This window comes from Cheilinus undulatus, linkage group 1, assembly GCF_018320785.1.
Source record: "Cheilinus undulatus linkage group 1, ASM1832078v1, whole genome shotgun sequence".
NCBI classification, from domain to species: Eukaryota; Metazoa; Chordata; class Actinopteri; order Labriformes; family Labridae; genus Cheilinus; species Cheilinus undulatus.
Window position 1 is genome coordinate 50786274 of NC_054865.1, and position 17360 is coordinate 50803633.

General features: G+C 41.2%; 1 protein-coding gene across 1 annotated transcript in view; it reads left to right on the forward strand.

Annotated features, from left to right (window-relative positions):
• The first annotated feature begins 565 nt into the window (after nucleotides 1-565).
• The window catches only part of adamtsl5 (ADAMTS like 5), a 66715-nt gene continuing 49920 nt past the window's right edge, over nucleotides 566-17360 (forward strand). The window contains exon 1 of the mRNA XM_041792655.1: nucleotides 566-1177. Coding sequence (XP_041648589.1) covers nucleotides 1158-1177 — 20 coding nt within the window. The 5' untranslated portion in view covers nucleotides 566-1157. The remainder of the gene's footprint in view (nucleotides 1178-17360) is intronic.

The following is a 17360-nucleotide window of genomic DNA, read 5'->3' on the forward strand; positions in this document are numbered from 1 at the left end:
TAAGGCCATATTAAACTACAGCATCAACTATTTAAATTCATTTTTGTTGCTTTGACAAGAATGTTATAATTCAGTTTTTAAAAATCGTTATTACAGCTTAACTTGACATTAGACCATGATTTTGCTGACCAGGGCCCCTCATTTAGCTGGGCCCCCAAGTGTTCTCTCCTTTACTCCCCTTATGGTCAGCCTTGCTCATGTGCAGAAAAAAATGCTTGTCAACAAGCTGCATGTGAGCAAGTTTAAGGGTCATGGTTCTAGGTTCCTGAACCTGCCTGCAGGTAGACTCTCTCCCTGGTGTAAAGTATCACAGCTGCTACTGATAGAGAGGTCTTTCTTTCATGGTTGATTCTGGTACTTTTTAAACTTTTATTGAAGTTCCTTAAGTTATGCCTCCACCCTCTCAAACTAAAAGTTTTCTCCACCCTGTGCACAGAGCCACCTCTAACTTTAGAGGGGCTGCTGGGCTCTGATTGGAAGAGGACGAGGAGGGGGCGTGTCCACAGGAGGAATGCAGTGCTCAGGTGGAGAGAGAGAGAGAGAGAGAGAGAGAGCAGTACACGAACATAATAACCCGGCACACAGTCACTGAAGTACGGCAGCCTGCTGGAGCTCTCTGCGGCTCTGAGAGTCACTGACCTGCTCGGACTGAGAGGAAAGTTAGAGGGAAAACCTCCTGGAGATCTACCTGCTGCTACAGGAGGCTCTGAAGGGGAACCACCTGCCCGGAGGCGACAGTAGGACCCCACGTCCACCTGGATTAACATGTAGAGCCCACGTGAATGAACGCCAGTGGTAGAAACTCAAGAAAGGAGGGAAAAAATCTCTTTTTCCACTTAAGTCAAGAAAATCTCCTTTTTAACACCCTTGCAGACAAAACTGGTGCGATTTTTTCGTCTAAGGAGGATTAAAAACAGAAGAGTTTGGATGTGAGATCTGAGAGCGAGAAAGAGTTGGTCAACATTGTCAAAGAAAAAGCAGAGGAGAGAGAGAGAGAGAGAGAGACATATGGATGTTATTGGGGCTGAGATCCGAGTGTTGGAGCCTGCAGCTGGGATGCACTGCGCATCTGCGCCGCGACGTTTCTCACCATGATACTGAAACAAAGCTGCACCTGACCACCAGTAATACCTGAAGCCAATCCAGCAGGATCCACCATGGCCTCTTTACTGACGAGGTAAGGCTTCAATCTACAGAGGCATTTAGAATAAGAAGACAGTAGAAAAAGTTCAGTTTTCTTTAGTTAGATGCAAAAAAATGTCGCACAAAGTGAAATATATATGAAATATCAATCCATTTTTTGTTTGTTTTAATCTGGATGATCAGGGGTGTAGATAGTGCTATCATGGAGTAAAGGTACGCAGTCACCTGGGGCTTCATCCTCAACGGGTTTGTGCATAAAATATGAGGTATAAAATCACTTTCAATGATTAAGATGTGTGTTTTGAATCTAAATGAGGGGCCAAGAGTATATAAAGGCATCAAAACACTTTAAATTTCCTAAAGAATCCCTGAGAAAGTCTCCTGGCCCATACAACAAGGTCCAAACTCCTCATAAAGCTCCTTAAATGTCTTCATATCAAGCTAATGATCGAGGCAGATCTGAAAGAATGAAGTGATGGATTACTGTGCGCTAAAATGGCATGTGATACATTAAAATGTCTGATCAGTGTCAGAGGAACAAATATCTCACCAATAGTGAGAATCTATTCTCATTTTTCTAAGTTCCACCTAAATATTAGGACGTGCTGAGGTGTTTGGATTTACCATGATGGTTTCTCCTGATGTTCTCTTGCTTTGGTACCTGAAAACAGATAATTCTAAATATTTTATATACTTGTTATGGTTGATTTCAGCTAAATGGTGAAGGGCCTCATGTTGGTCTTTTCCCAGTGTGTGCAAATGACTAAAACAGCTGGAGATTCACAGTATTATCAGAATGACAACAGTATTGGGGGATATCAGAATTTCGGCTGTTATTACCACTGGATCAGCTGTGAATATCAACAGGATGTGTAACTTGAGTCGTTTAAAGCAGAGTCAATGGACCTGATGCTTTTGCTTTTTTTCATCCTTTAGTCTAAAAGTTTGTTCTCAGGGCTGAAGCTGTAAGTCTAAACCACTACTGGTTTGTTATTTTTCTCTTAAGAAGAATTTGATTTGTGTTTGTTTTCATTTGGAGAATTACTTTGAATACCAAGTCAATTGTTGCACAGGTGAGACTTTGTGTTCTTTAGAATTAAAAGTTGAGTTTGGTGTATGTCATCCCCACTCTTTCTCCCAATAATTTGACACTCTTCAGTTGTCCTTTCACGATAAAGTAATCTGAAAAAAAGTTCTGCTCGTTTTGCCAGAATTACTCTATCAGTGCAGGGGCGGTCAGCCTGTGGCACTGGTGGGATGTTAAGAAAGCTTGCCACAGCACTCATTTTCAATACAAAGCTAGTGTAGCTCAGCATTTTCAGCACTCAGTGTCCTGAGCAAAAAAGTGCTCTCAGTGTCAGCTGTTTTTTGTTGCAGCATTTTTCCTTGAATAAAAGAAAATACAGAGCTGACAGAGCTATCTAACACAGACTGTCGCCTTTCATGACTTAGCAACATCAGACTCTGCCGGTAAAAAGTGCTCTTAAATGGAGTGGGCTGCTGCTAGCTTTTGCTGCATGCAGCTGCTGTGCGTCTTTGCGCTGGCATGCTACATGTATGTGCTGCATGTTGGCTGCATCTCTCTGCTGTCACAGTGCTGCTCTTCTTCATAAGTTTTTACCTTTACAAATCGTCCTACAAGGGAGTCAGGGAAAATTCAGACTAAAAGCATCCTGTATAAACCGGGGGACACTCTCCAAGGAAATGCTAAACTGCACTTTTACTTTAAAAAGCAAAAACTAGAAGTGGAACTGTGCTGTGTTTGTCTCCCCTGTGACATATTCCACCAGTGTGGAAACAGAAAGTACGATGTGGACATAAATGTCTGCTACAATAAGATGAATATGGCTCTCAGTTCATCATTTCCTGTCTCTCATGTCCTGTGGAATAAGTAGGTGAGCCCTCTGTTCTCTAGATTTTCTCTGCACAGGCAGTCTAACAGCCCTGAATTGTAAATTTGCAAACAAAAAAATAATACATCTGCAAAGTGTCTCACACGCCCAGTCTGCAACCTTAAAGTGAATATTTAAGCTTGTTCATTTTGGATCCAGGTCCCATTTAGGGATTTTTCTTATTTTGATTACCCAATAGAGTTGGCAGTTTTCTCCATGACCGTGGCTGCATTACTGAACCAGACTGAGGCCATGTCCAGATGTAGGTGGGGCTTTCTTACTCATGCAAATAGATTTTTAGGTCACTAATAAACTTTTGTTAATATCCTTCCAGGGTGAAGATTTTAAGAAACTGATGATTAGTGTTCAGTAGATGCTTATTTGGCTGCAATCACAGCACTGAGTCTGTGTGGATAGGTCTTAATCAGGCTTGCACATCTGGACACTACAATTCCAATCCTTTCTTCTTTGCAAAACTGCTCAAGCTCTGTCAGGTTGTAGGGATCAGGTGTGACAGCCCTTTTCCAGTCCAGCCACTACTTCCCTGTTGGATTAGGGTCTGGGCTTTGACTCGGCCACTCCAGAACATTCCCCTTGTTGCCTTTGAACCATTTTTGCAGAGTTTTCTCTGTATGCTTTAGGTCATTGTCTCACTGGAAAATTAATCTTCTCCCAAGCTGTTGTTCCCTTGAACAAGATTGTCTTCCAGGATTTTCCTGTATTTTGCTCCACTGATTTTACCCTCTACCTTTACAAGCCCTCCAGGGCTGGCTGCTGAGAAGCATCCACACAGCATGATGCTGCCACCAACGTGCTTCACAATGGGGATGGTGTATTTGTGATGATGTGCAGTGTTTGGTGTGCACAAAACAAGTGGCTGAAGAACTTTCTTCCACTTGACCATGGAGTCTCCCACATTACTTTTGGTGTACTCAAGTGGAGATTTATCATCAGTTTCCTTCAACAGTGGTTTTCTCTTTGCCACCCTCCCATCAAGCTTTGACTGGTAAAATAAACTGCCAACAGTTGTATGAGGAGTCTCTCCCATCTCAGCTGCTGAAGCTTGTACCTCCTTCAGAGTAGTCATAGGTATCTTGGTGGCCTCTCTCACTAGTCTCCTTCTTGCACAGTCACTCAGTTTGTGATGACGGCCTGATCTAGGCAGATTTACACATGTGCCATATTCCTTCCATTTCTTGATGACAGATTTAACTGAACTCAGGGACTTGGTTCAGTGCCTTGGAAATTTTTTGTTGTCCATCCCCTGACCTTAACTTTTTAATAACCTTTTCTGTGAGTCACTTGGAGTGTTCTTTTGTCTTCAAGGCAGTCAGATGAACCCCATTTCAATAATTGAGAGACTACTAGCACCATTTGGCTGGGCCTCTGTTTAATCAGGTCATTGACATTAGAGGGGGTGAATATTACTTTTCAGAAATCTGATTTCACTTTGACTTTGAATGCTCTCTATAGTCGCCGTGCACACGGTTTTCTTCCCTTTTTGTTGACTGTTGTTGACATGGTGTGCTCTTCACAGCATGTAGCAGTGTGTTTTTGCGTTTTCATGAGGACAAAATGTTTTAAAAACGTAGCATGTGTGGACAAAGTTATGTATGAAAAAGGATGATGAAAACGTCAGGATCAGTCCACATGTACCCCTGAGGGGTTTCCTTTTAAGGAATGAACCTTTGCAGCATTTCTGAGTCAAAAGGTTGATCAGAGCTTCTGTTTAAGGACCATGGGATTCAACCATATACGCTGTTTACACTTCTTAATTTACTCATAAGAAAAGTTGAACATTTCCAGCGTTTTCCCTTTTTTAAAGATGCACCTGTGCGTGCTGTTGCTGCCTGCAGAAAGGCTTTAATGAGGAGGGACTAGGGAGGATTTATCGGGAGTGTCCGGTCTCGATGTGAGGTGATAAATTCCAGAGAGAGGATCAGTTTTCCTTTTTTCTCTGAGTGGAAACTGTTTGTACTCTGATTGCTCTTCAGGAGGGGGAAACGTAGATGCTTTAAATATTTACCTTGAGTCATTTTGCTTGCAAGGAGCTGCAAAGCCTTGAACATTTTTTGTGGTACAGTGAAGGATGGGAGGTGATAAATTCCAGGGACAGTTGAGTTGTTTTCCCACCAGTTTGGAGTTTGTTTTGGTTACTTCATCACAAGAACTGCAAGGAAAAGTGGAGAACTGTTGGTGTGTGGTAGTTTTTGAGTCACTGTGGTGCAGACTTGCAGCTTTATGTGACTGTTCAGCAAAAAGAAACTTGACTTGAAGCGGTGTGGATAATCCTGTAGTGACCTGTGTACGTTTTCTCTGGGGGCAGAAGTCATATCCATGCTGCTACTTCCTGCCAGCAGGTGAAGTAATCCTCCTCACAGCCATCATACAGTTTCTGTAATATTGCAACTCCTAGCTCTGCATTCCTCCCATCCTGCTGCTGCTGCACCACCTTTATCTCCTAAATGTCACTGGCTAAAAATACGCAGCTCATATTTGATCTAATCCCAACCCTGCTGCAGAGAGCACAGCCACGGGGTCCTGCAGAGGGGCTCAGGTTTTTGCTGCAACTCAGGATAAAGTTTGAATCTTCAAAATTAGTCTCTTAAAATCCTAAACCTTCACTCTGCTAGATAATTCCCTCCTTATTTCTACTCCTACAGCCAACAGAAACTCAAACAAATTGCCCAAGAATCTTCATTCTGTATCCTTTCAGGTCTACTGAACACTAAAGTAAGCCTCTTAAAGTTTCAGGTCAGTTTTAGTCCAAATAAATCCAAATTTTAATACTGTCAGTCAACCCAGTGTAGGAGTTTTGCTGATATTTTAAATGGATTTGTTCTTTTCCTGAGAACCAAACCTCTGACACTCAACCGTTTGATACTTTCATCCCCACTTTTTTCCACTGTAGTTCCCGTTTCTTTCAATAAAAGACAAAAGGGGCTCTATCTAGTGATGTACCGGTTCTTTCTATTTAAACTCAAATACTCACCTGTATCTGGATCCATCACCATCATAAATTAGTAACCTATATGCTTCACTGGGACAATGAGACTGCAAATCATTGATGAGTAAGAACTGTTTCAGACTGGGTGTGTGCCGACAATGTCGTGGCTTGATCTTCAATTTGCTTTACACACTAACCAGAGTTTTTAGACATTCTATTTTAGGCATAAATATTCACCCCCCTTTAAAATGACTGACCTAATTAAACAGAGATCCAGCCAAATGGTGCTAGTAGTCTCTCAATTATTGAAATGAGATTCACCTGAGTGCAGTGAATGTGTGCATGCGTATAAAGACACCTGTGTCTGGAAGGTCGAGGCACTGGTTAATCAGTATTCCTGGCAACCATTTCACCCTGAAGACAAAAGAACACTCCAAGTGACTCACAGAAAAGGTTATTTAAAAGTGTAAGTCAAGGGATGGATGCAGAAATTTCCAAGGCACTGAACATCCCTCAGAGTTCAGTTGAATCCATCATCATGAAATGGAAGGAATATGGCTCATGTGAAAATGTGCCTAGATCAGGCCGTCATCACAAACTGAGTGACCGTGCAAGAAGGAGACTGGTGAGAGAGGCCACCAAGACACCTATGACTACTCTGAAGGAGGTACAAGCTTCAGCAGCTGAGATGGGAGAGACTCTGCTGACAACAACTGTTGTTTATGGGAGAGTGGCAAAGATAAAGCCACTGTTGAAGAAAACTCAGACTTAAACTTAACTAGATTTCCCCAAAAGGCATGTTTATTTATTTATTTTGACGAAAATGATGCCCATTAGTTGCAACCAAGGTAGCAACTAGTCTTCCTGGGGTCCGTCATCAGCCAACATTACATAAGATATTAAAAAACAAATGTGGACACTCCGTGTCAAGGGGAAGAAACCTCTTCATTCTGATGAGATCAAAATGGTCCTTTTTTGGCCATCAGAGAAGACACTTTAGGTCTTTACACACTGGGTCCGTCATTTTCAGATCCTTTATTAAAAAAAAAACGTAATACACTCGGACCTTGCACACTGGGCCTGATGCATTTTTATTTGCCTTCACTGCGAAAATTCGTAGAATGTTTCGTACTGTGAGCCTGTTACTATGTCACTCCTTTAAAATCCTGCTGGATCCATCATGACTGAGAGCTTCATACAGCACCTGTTCATGCATCATAGGTTATGACCTACTCACAGGTCATAACCTGTGAGTAGGCTACATATGTATGACTTTATCAGTCATATTTTCATGGCTGATATCCCCATAATACACAGGCAATCTGCATGTTTGAAATGAGGTTTCGGTGGGAGAGGGGGAGAGAGAGGGAGGGGTTAGACAGGGTGAGCAAGCAAAAGTGAATAAAGCAATAGGCACTAAACTGAACGATCACTCACCCATCTATCTGTTATATTTCCATGCTTGATATCTACATAATCAATTAGCAAACTTTGGTAGTTGAAGTGAGGTTTCAGTGCGAGAGAGAGAGGAGAGGTCCGGCGGGTGTGAATCATCAGTCTTCTATTTAAATGACTTGAACTGATGCAAAATTTCACATAAAATCGAGCCTGTTCTGAAAAAATATATTGCGGACGAAAACTTTAGTTTGAGTGTGCAATTGTCATTAGAACCTCATGAGTTTGATTTTATTTTTAAGGTGCGAAAAATTTGGACGAAATAAACTGACTCAGTGTGCAAAGGCCTTCAGTCTGTCAGACACCAAACACTGTACATCAACCCCAACCACACAGTCCCCACTGTGAAGCACGGTGGTGGCAGCATCATGCTGTAGGGATGCTTCTCGGCAGCCGGCCATGGAAGGTTGGTAAAGGTTAAGGAGAAAATGAATGCTGCAAAATATAGGAAAATCCTTGGTGGCAATCTAATTCAATCTGCAGGAGGTCTTCAACTTGGGAGAAGATTTAATTTTCAGCGAGAAAATGACTCTAAGCATGCAGAGAAAGCTATACAGAAATGGTTTAAAAACAACAAGGTGAATGTTCTAGAGTGGCCGAGTCAAAGCCCAGACCTCAATCAGACAGAGAATTTGTAGCTGGACTTGAAAAGAAAATGCTGAAGCTCAGGGGTTTAGTATCTTTTTAAGGAGCCAGTGGGTCCTGATCCCAGACCAGTTAAGAACCTGGTCTAGAAATGTTTATTCAGCTAAGTTTTTTATAGTTATGTTATCATAAATAAAGTCATGTTTAATGTGGCTATAATGAAAATAACATGCTGCTGTCTATAAATTCTGCATCCAGGTGCTTATGTTAGAGTGTGATGTGTTTTTTTCTGGGCTGTATTTGATGTGGTGTGTCAGGACAAATGCGTCCGCTGTCTGTGAGATGGAGCTGGCTGCAGAAACAGAAAGATAAGGCAGAGATAGGGAGAAGGTTTTGGCTCAAAGCACATTTTCTGTCTCTGTGATAACTCTTTGGAGGAATGTTTGTTTGGGAAGGAGCCACCAGCCCCATGAACTGATTTAATCTGCTTACCATGGAACACTGAGCATATAGCTTCAAAACGAGGACTCTAATTTGCTGTTACACGCGGTGATGTCACTCTCTCCTGCGGGGAGGAATTTCAATCCTTTTCCTCCCCGTGGATGTGAATACCGAGCACCAAAGACGGACAGCAGTGTCTTTAAAAAAAAGACCGCTGAGGGGGAAATACACTCAACAGAGTACAAACTGAGGTGGAGGATTTTTTTTTACTTCACACTTCTACTCTAATAACCCAGATGTCCACACCTTCAGATCCACAGTAAAGTAATAAGCTGCAAGTTTGACCTCAACTTTTATTAAGTGTGCCAGCTTGTTGAACAGTGACCAATGTAAAAAAAAAAAAAAAAAAAAAAAAAACAGTCACAACAGACCATGAGTACAGAAATCAAACAGTCTGGTTACAAAACAACCATTTTGGTTTGAGTGTGCACTCTGTACCAAGATGATTTATTTTTTATAACTTGTCTGTTTTAATTGGAAGAACAACATTAATTGACCACTGAACTGATGACCACCCAACAGTCACAGAGTTGCTGTGATGACCACGAGGGCTGGGCAGTCAATCACAAATTAGATTAAATGGCAATATGGCCTGTTGCAATTTTAAAATTGCAAAAGTTGCAATATTTCCTGAACTTGAAATGTGTCAAAATACCAGTTTAATTCTTTCTTTTTTTTTTTGCAACGGCAGAGATTTTATGCACATTGAGTAAACATTCAAGTGTCGGTTTTTTTTATAATGGTTTACAAAAATCCCCCTTTTTGTGTTTTATGTATGTTTTTCTTAATCAAAGAGAGTGGTATAAAAAGGATAATGCCCTTAGACAAAGCAAATGACATCACATTTGCAATTTGAGCAAAAATAGTAAGCTCCTTCTGTCTAAAACTGATGAAGCCTAGCATTACTTCACAAAGGTCATACCCCAGCTGCAATCAGCTGGTAGCCAGCCTCACCTCCCCCACCCCAGCCACCTCCTTCATAGCTTAAAGCTTGTTGCACCCCCATGTTCAGATTCATGCTACCATGGATTCATTGCTTTGGAAATAATTTCATTCTTTTCAAAACACATGGTCTTATTTACAAAATTATTCATTGCTTGAATTTGTCAAAAAATACATGATTAACTCAAGTATAATCACATATTAAATCGCATTATTTGGGAAAAAAATTGCTGTTCGATTACTTTTGCAAATCTTTCAGCCCTGATGACCACTCAGCAGTCACAGAGTTACTTTAGTCTGGCATGGCATCAGCTGCACATTTGCCATGAGAGCCTCCTTAAATTACCAAGTCATTGACATCACTCAGGCTTCCTCCAGTATTATCTACTGTCTATGGATTTAAGCACTGCGACCCCTTATCTCCCCCGACGACAAGCCTGTGATACGATACACAACTCCAGTCTTTGCATGAGTTACAGAAAGATACTAATATAAGTCTCCATTTGCTTAGTTCTCAGGACTTTGTAGCTTTTTATCTAATCTGGAGTTTTAAGGGTTGGTTCTTTTCTGCTGAGTTATGTAATGCTGCTATTGAAAACATCCCATTTCATGATATGGCTGATTCATAATAAATGCTTTTCAACAACATAACAACTGGGGACTTTTCATGCCTTTATTTGATAGAGAAAGGACAGTGGATAGATTTGGAAACAGGGAAGAGAGTGAAGAGAGACATGCGGTAAAGGGCCACAGGCCGGACTTGAACCCAGGCCGCCCGTGCACATGGGTAGCGCCCCAAACCACTTGACCATCTGTGCTCCCATGTGGGGAATTTTTTAATCACTGAATTAGCTGAGCTTTGTCAGGCTACAGTAAGCTGAATGGAGTTACATTGTTTATCATTTTCTTTAAACATTTTAACATCCTATTTATGTGTTCATATATTTTATGTTTCTGTGTGCACTCATTTGTTTTAATGCCTGGATGATATGGAGGAAGATGAACATCATCAGCTAGTTGTTGGCCCTGTTTGGATTGATGAGACGTTTTAAAGCACTAATGTTGTTGCCATAGTTCCACCAGCTGGTTGGTGATGTTTTCCAGTCTTCTTGCTCTTTTTGACTGTTGCAGGAATGAAAAATATTGATATTTATGATTTGAGACCAAAGAGGCACTAGCTTCATCAGGAAAACCAAACATGTCCCTTTATGGGCTAACCAACTGAGAAACCAGCTGCAATACCGCCTGCTTGGTGCTGTCAGTATGTATCCTGTTAGGACAGAGAACAGCTGATAAATGTGACAGTCAATTAGCATAATATATTAGTATAATCAGGTTTAGTCGGTTTGCAGTGTCAAGATATGCAAGCACAGATTTCCATGTGACCAAAAATATCTGGAACTACTAAACCAAAGGGACATATTTTATAAGATTTATTTCCAAAAAAAATGATAACTGTACACCACACACTTAATGGTTATTTGGACAAATAATTGGTTGTGGCAAACCTTGGATTTGGCAAAAAAGGATCTAAAATATTCTTGTGCTTAGCCACTCTAAAACACAAAAACAAATGTAGTCTTGGTGAAAAAACTACAGAAGAGAAACAGAGAAGAAGATTCTGCAGAACAATTTGAGATGGACGGGGAAGTAGAGCCAAGGAGAGATCCCAGTCAAATATTTAACAACAAAAAACCGCATTAAATCTTATGTACAGAATCATAAACATGCAGCATCTGCAGTCCTTAACTTTTACACTAACAGACGGTTAACACATGGCAAATGTGCGGTGAATCCCACAGCTGTATCTGGACAGTCCTGTTCCACTACATCCTGTCATCCAGAGACGATTTCCAGGTTGATTCAAACCAGATCCTGACTCTAATCTGACCAGGCTCACTGATACCCATTTCTTGGCGATAGATTTTGTAGAAAAGCTGCTGAGCTGTTTTCAGCCGTGTTTCAGAGAAACCAAAGGCTGTCAGTGATCCTCCTGATGGACTCTCATGTTTCAGAGTTCAGACAGATAAGAGTTTACTGCTCCATGTTTGTGTCTCTCTGCACGAACATGACATAAAGTCTGTGATTTACTGTCTGAAAGCTCTGCTTCCAAGCAGGATTAGCCTTGTGGTTTTAAGCAGTAAGTGTGTTTCTGTGTCTGTCAGCAGGATGTTTTTAAAACCCAGAGGAAGAATTTCCATGACACATGATGGACGCGTCGGCTCTGAGCCATGGCGACGATTGATTTAGTTTTGGTGCCGATCCAGATCTGGGATTTCTGTCTTTAGACCGTTTAAAGTTTTTTAGCTGTAATTATGAAACTGATGGAGACAGGAACTAGAAAACTCCCAATCCTGAGGGTACATCTGTGACTTTAAGACAACTGTTTTTCTTCTCATTTAAAAGCTTGCTCTGTTTGTGAGCAGATCTGGGGTTGATTGTCCTCTTCTGACCAGCTAAACAAGGTCCTGATTATTTTTGATGATTGACTAAAGACTAAAGACTTAAAGAGTACCATGACAGATTTGTGTCATGAAGCAGAGAGCATGCAGCATTTATTTACAGAGGTGAGAGGGAAAAAGTTCACTCTTCGGGACTCCATGACCAGCAGACGTCACTTTTTATGTCCTCTGCTTTCTGCCTGTCTGTAAGAGAAGCTAACGCTAACGTGAACACTTTAAGGTGATTATAAAAGGAGATGATACTACGCAGCCTATTTACCGACAGGTGAATTAAACTGATGTGGGAGTTGATGCAGTGAGGGAGGGCAGAGCAGAGACACTCAGCAGCGCCACTTCAATACAAACAGCCTGCAACTTTGTAATGAGTTGATGTGTTGTTTCTGAGCGTCAGTGCTGTAAATATCAGAAAATATCCCGTTCTGCATAGCTTTGTGTGCTTCTCTACTTGTAATTGCTAGAGCTGCATTGCCCCTCTGTCCCAAGCAGCACTTCTCTCTGTATCAGTCAGCTGCACACCTCTGCCCCCTGACCAGTGCCTTGGGGGGGGGGCAACTCGCCGACCAGGGTGATCTTGGTCGATCAAAAGCTGTTCGACCAAACAATCCACCAATCGAATGGAAGCTGTCAGCCCTAGTGTGCACTTGAATGCCCCAAAAGCACTGTTAATCCCTGATAATGCATTGTTTGAACAACCCTATTGTTTACTGAGTTGCATTTGACAGCTGGAGAGTTAGCTCGGTTTTTAAAGTCAGGGTTCCTGTTGTTGGTGAGTGAATTTGTTAGTTTGGCATGCTGTTTTGGCAATTTTATGGAAGTCCGCATAGGAACAACACTGTTCAATTTGTAATCTTTTTATTGCTTTAAAAGTCTTGTGTGCGTCATTAATAAGTACTGCTTCAAATACAAGGCAGGCCTACAACTAAGGCTGCTGTTATTAAAAAGAGAAAAGAAATAAAAAGATAAATCACAAAATATCTAAGAAATAAACCATCCTGATCGTGACTAATCTGAAATAACCAGCCAGTGCACTAAACTTTTTATTGGTCAGACTGGGTCTTAACTCACTAAAGACATAGAACTAATGTGATTTTTTTTCTCCAACTCTCCTAATCCAATAATATCCTTAAAAAGTGCAATCATTTCCAAAGATCCAAAGGTCCTGTGACTCTTAAGACTCTACTTGTTTTCCTAAGACTTCATCCATTTAATCTACTTTGGTTTTAACTCTTGGATGCACATGTATCTGTGGCTGAATGCATGAAGACTTGTAAGTGAATGTTATCTTGTTGCAGAGCAGCAAACTAAATTTATTTTACAGTCAGTTGTAATGGTGTTCATTCTGTTTTCTCTTCTCATTTATATAAATAATCCTCCTGATCTCCTCCTGAATCTTTTTAAATCTGCAGAACAAGGGAAAGGACTCTTTTTCGTTCATTTGCAGACAGATTTTTACTGTAAACATTTTAAGGTTGCCATGATGCCCACATTCTAAACTTCCATATAAGACTAGTAAAATTGGGTTTGATCCCACAGCAACAGAAATAGAAGTCCTACGAAGCCAAATTTGACCAGTTTATTGTTAACAGTAGACCAAAAACTGCACACATACTTTAGCACTATGCCCAAATCTACAAAAAACATTGGAAGTGTCTGTTGCTATTGCAATTAAGACACAGGATTTTTTTGTTTCTGTTGTTGTTGAACAATAAATCTGTCTCTACAAGAAGGACAGAGCCGAATATTCACAGTTTTTTCTGTATGTCTTTCATCATTATAATATGTCATTATTATTCCTGCATGAGGCTGATTCATCGCTGGGTTCTCATCACCACTGTAGCATGACAGTGCAATTTCATGGCAGATTTAAATGCAAAAATGCTTTTCTAGCTCAGTCTTGTTATAACTACACAGCACTAAGTCTGTGCACTAAGGCTTGCACATCTGGACACAGCAGTTTTACTCTACTCTTTTTGCAAAACTGCTCAACCTCTGTTAGGTTGCATGGGGATCAGGCATGAACAGCCCTTTTCAAGTCTAGCCACAATTTCTCTATTAGATTGACGTCTGGGCTTTGACTTGGCTAATCCAGAACTTCCACCTTGTTGTCTTTAAACTGTTTCCATGTAGCTGTCTCTGTATGCTTCGGGTTATTGTCTTGCTATAAAATAAATCTTCTACCAAGCCGTAGCTTCTTGTAGACTGAATTAGACTGCCCCTCAGGACATTCCTATATCTTGCTGCATTGATTTTACTCTCTACTTTTACAAGCCTTCCAGGGTCAGCTGCCAAGAAGCATCCCCACAGCATGATGCTGCCACCACCATGCTTCACAATAGGGAATGTTGTGTTTGTGGTGAGTTGCAGTGTTAAACGTCTTGTCTGATGGCTGAAAAGCACTGTTTTGGTCTGACCAGACCAAAGAACTTTCTGTCATCTTGATCATGGAGTAGGGCTTGGCCATTATGGCAAAAATCAAAATCACGATTAATTGCACGTTTTACCTCAATTATGATAAGTGAATGATTATTCCACCCCAAACCTCCGACTCTGTTTGTACTGTAAATATTTGTATAATTTTAAAACAAAGAACTGAGAGGAACAGGCACAGATTAACAATTTCTGGTTATTTACTGAAATATTTGAAATCAAAACACGAGGTTTATTTTTGCCACTCTCCCATTAATCTTTGACTGACCCAAGCAACAGTTGTTGTATTTAGTCTCTCTCCTCTCAGCTGCTGAACCTTGTTACTCCTTTGGAGTAGTCGTAGATGTCTAGGTGGACTCTCTCACTCTTCTCCTTCTTGCACGGTCACTCAGTTTGTGAGGGCGGCCTGATCTAGGCAGATTTACACATGTGCCTTATTCCTTCTATTTTTTCATGGTGCATTTAACTAAACTCTGGGATGTTTCCATCCATCCTCTGACTTACACTCTTTAGTAGCCTTTACTCTGAGTTGCTTGGAGTGTTCTTTTGTCTTCATGGTGTAATGGTAGCCAGGTATACTGATTAGCCAGTGACCGGACAGATGATTTTTGAAATCTTTGGTATGTTTTTGACACTACAAGTCACTAAGTGAATGAAGATAGTAATGTTTAATAGCCAGAGTGTTGAAAAGGATCCCAGTCATGAACATTTCAGAAGACCATGCCCATATTTCCTACTGCTTTTATACTTTTTGTTCATAACTGATGTGATTTTTCCCTCCTGTTATCTCCTGTGAGTTTCTCATGTTGCGAGACAAGGACTGTAGATGACCTGAGAGGTCTGCTTCAGTCAGAGTGACTGCGAAAGATAATCTCATAATCCCTAAGGTATGACGGTGTAAGTTTGTTCTCGCTGTCGTGGATGGAGAGGGTTCAGTGCAGCGAAGCGGAGTGGAGGGAAGAACCAAAGTTGAGCAAGAAGCTGAGTCTAGACATTTTGGCAACAACAAAACCAACAAGAGGGTACCTACGGCTGTCTTTTATTTAGTCGTCTTTCCCACAATGCTCTTTGGGGTTTGTCAGGAAATCTAATAGCATTTCATGACGTTTTCTTAAATGTTTTATTATGTGTTGGAGTGGAGCAGCTGCTGCAGCACAAAGCACCCCTGCTTGTGTTCAAAGAGGTTTTTTTGTTTCTGTGCACTGACTGAGCGCCCGATTGTTGTTTCCTCATTCATAGGCAGAGGTCAGAGAGCCTTCACACCACACATCTGTTCACGGTTGGGTCAATTCATTCAGCAGTAGGCTCCATATAACCATCAGACCCTCCACAGGGCTTGCCCAAACTCAGGGTGGGTCACAGCTACAGTTTAGGAGGGGTCAGAAGTCAAGACCAGCCCCTGGTTTGGTCGTTTTTCTTTTCTAAACTGAAGTGGGTGTGCAGAGAATAGTTAAAGAAATGACACCGGCAGGTCACCGTTCACTCTCACTCAGAGCGTCTGCAGTGCTGATGGGACTCACGACTCTCAGAGGTCAAAGGACACATTCTCACCTGCAGCACACTCCCATCATGGTGCAGTGATTACTCCACTTTAATGAAATAATTGAGCGATAACAGTGTGGAAGTGCTGTTTATTTGTGCAGGGTGGGAACCTTTGAGCTACCTGTCAGTCAGGGAGTGTTGAAGCAAAGTTCAGCAGTTAGAGAGGATTTATAAACCAGGCTGGAGAGAAAGAGAGAAAGAGAGACTTTAACCTCAGAGAGAAGGAGGTGATGTCGTCCTTCTGTCTGATTATGTGGCTGTGTTTGTTTATCAGTAGAAAAATATTCATTAAGGACATTTGTCCATGTGAAAGAGGAGACGATAGCAAGCTAATAATAGATTTTTTGATAATAAGAACTCAGACAAAATTTATGTTTGCTTTTTGGTACGGGACAAGTCTGAAAAGTGAGAGGTGTGCTGCTGAGCACCCCAAAGTAGTGTTCATTTAGTTGACTAAACCAGTGTCTTTCAAATGGTGTGGCAAGGCACACTGGTGTGCCATGAGACAAGTTTAGGTGTGCTGTGATTTGTTCAACCATATATAATTCTGTGCAGAACTTTTAGGCATGTTTGAGCCAAACTGAAGCTGAAGTAAGGCGTAGATGTGGGGAGCAAGCTGCTAAAGGGCACCATCTTGTGGGAAAGAGGATTGACACAACCCAAGTTGTGCTCTGGATGTCTTTGCATGTTACAAAAGAGCATGGGAAAACAGTCTGTTAAAAAAATAATAAAGTCCACACCCTTAGGGAGGAGTAAAGGTGAGTAGTCATGGCCTATAGTACTGTCTAGGCAGGTAGTAAGGTTGCCATGAACCCCAGGTTGTGCTGTGGATGTCCCAGAAACTGTCAGCGGTGTCTATGAAATCCCATGGTGACTCCTTAGCACTCCACATGCCTTCATCTTAACAATACTACATTTTATGTACATGAATATGGTGTGAGAATTATGCTTGATTCTAGGTGGGCCTTAGGTAGGGCTGGGCAATTAATCACAAATTAGATTAAATCACAATATGGCATGCTGCCATTTTCACATCGCAAACAGTGCGATATTTCTTTAACGTAAAATGTGTCAGAATACCAGTTTTAAAAAATCTGCTTTTTGCAACGACAGAGATTTTATGCACATTATGCAAACATTCAAGTGTCAATTTTTGTTTTATAATGGTTTAAAAAACATTTCCTTTTTGTGTTTTATGTGTTTTTCTCAGTCAAAATGAGTGACATAAAAATGATAATGCCCTGAAAGCAAATGACATCACATTTGCAATACGAGCAAAAATAGTAAACTCATTCTGTCTAAAACTGATGAGGCCTAGCGTTACTTCACTGAAGTCGTACCCCAGCTGTGAACAGCTGGTAGCCAGTCTCACCTCCCCCACCCCAGCCACCTCCTTCATAGCTTAAAGCTTGTTGCACCCCATTATCAGATCCATGCTACTATGGATTCATTGCTTTGGAAATA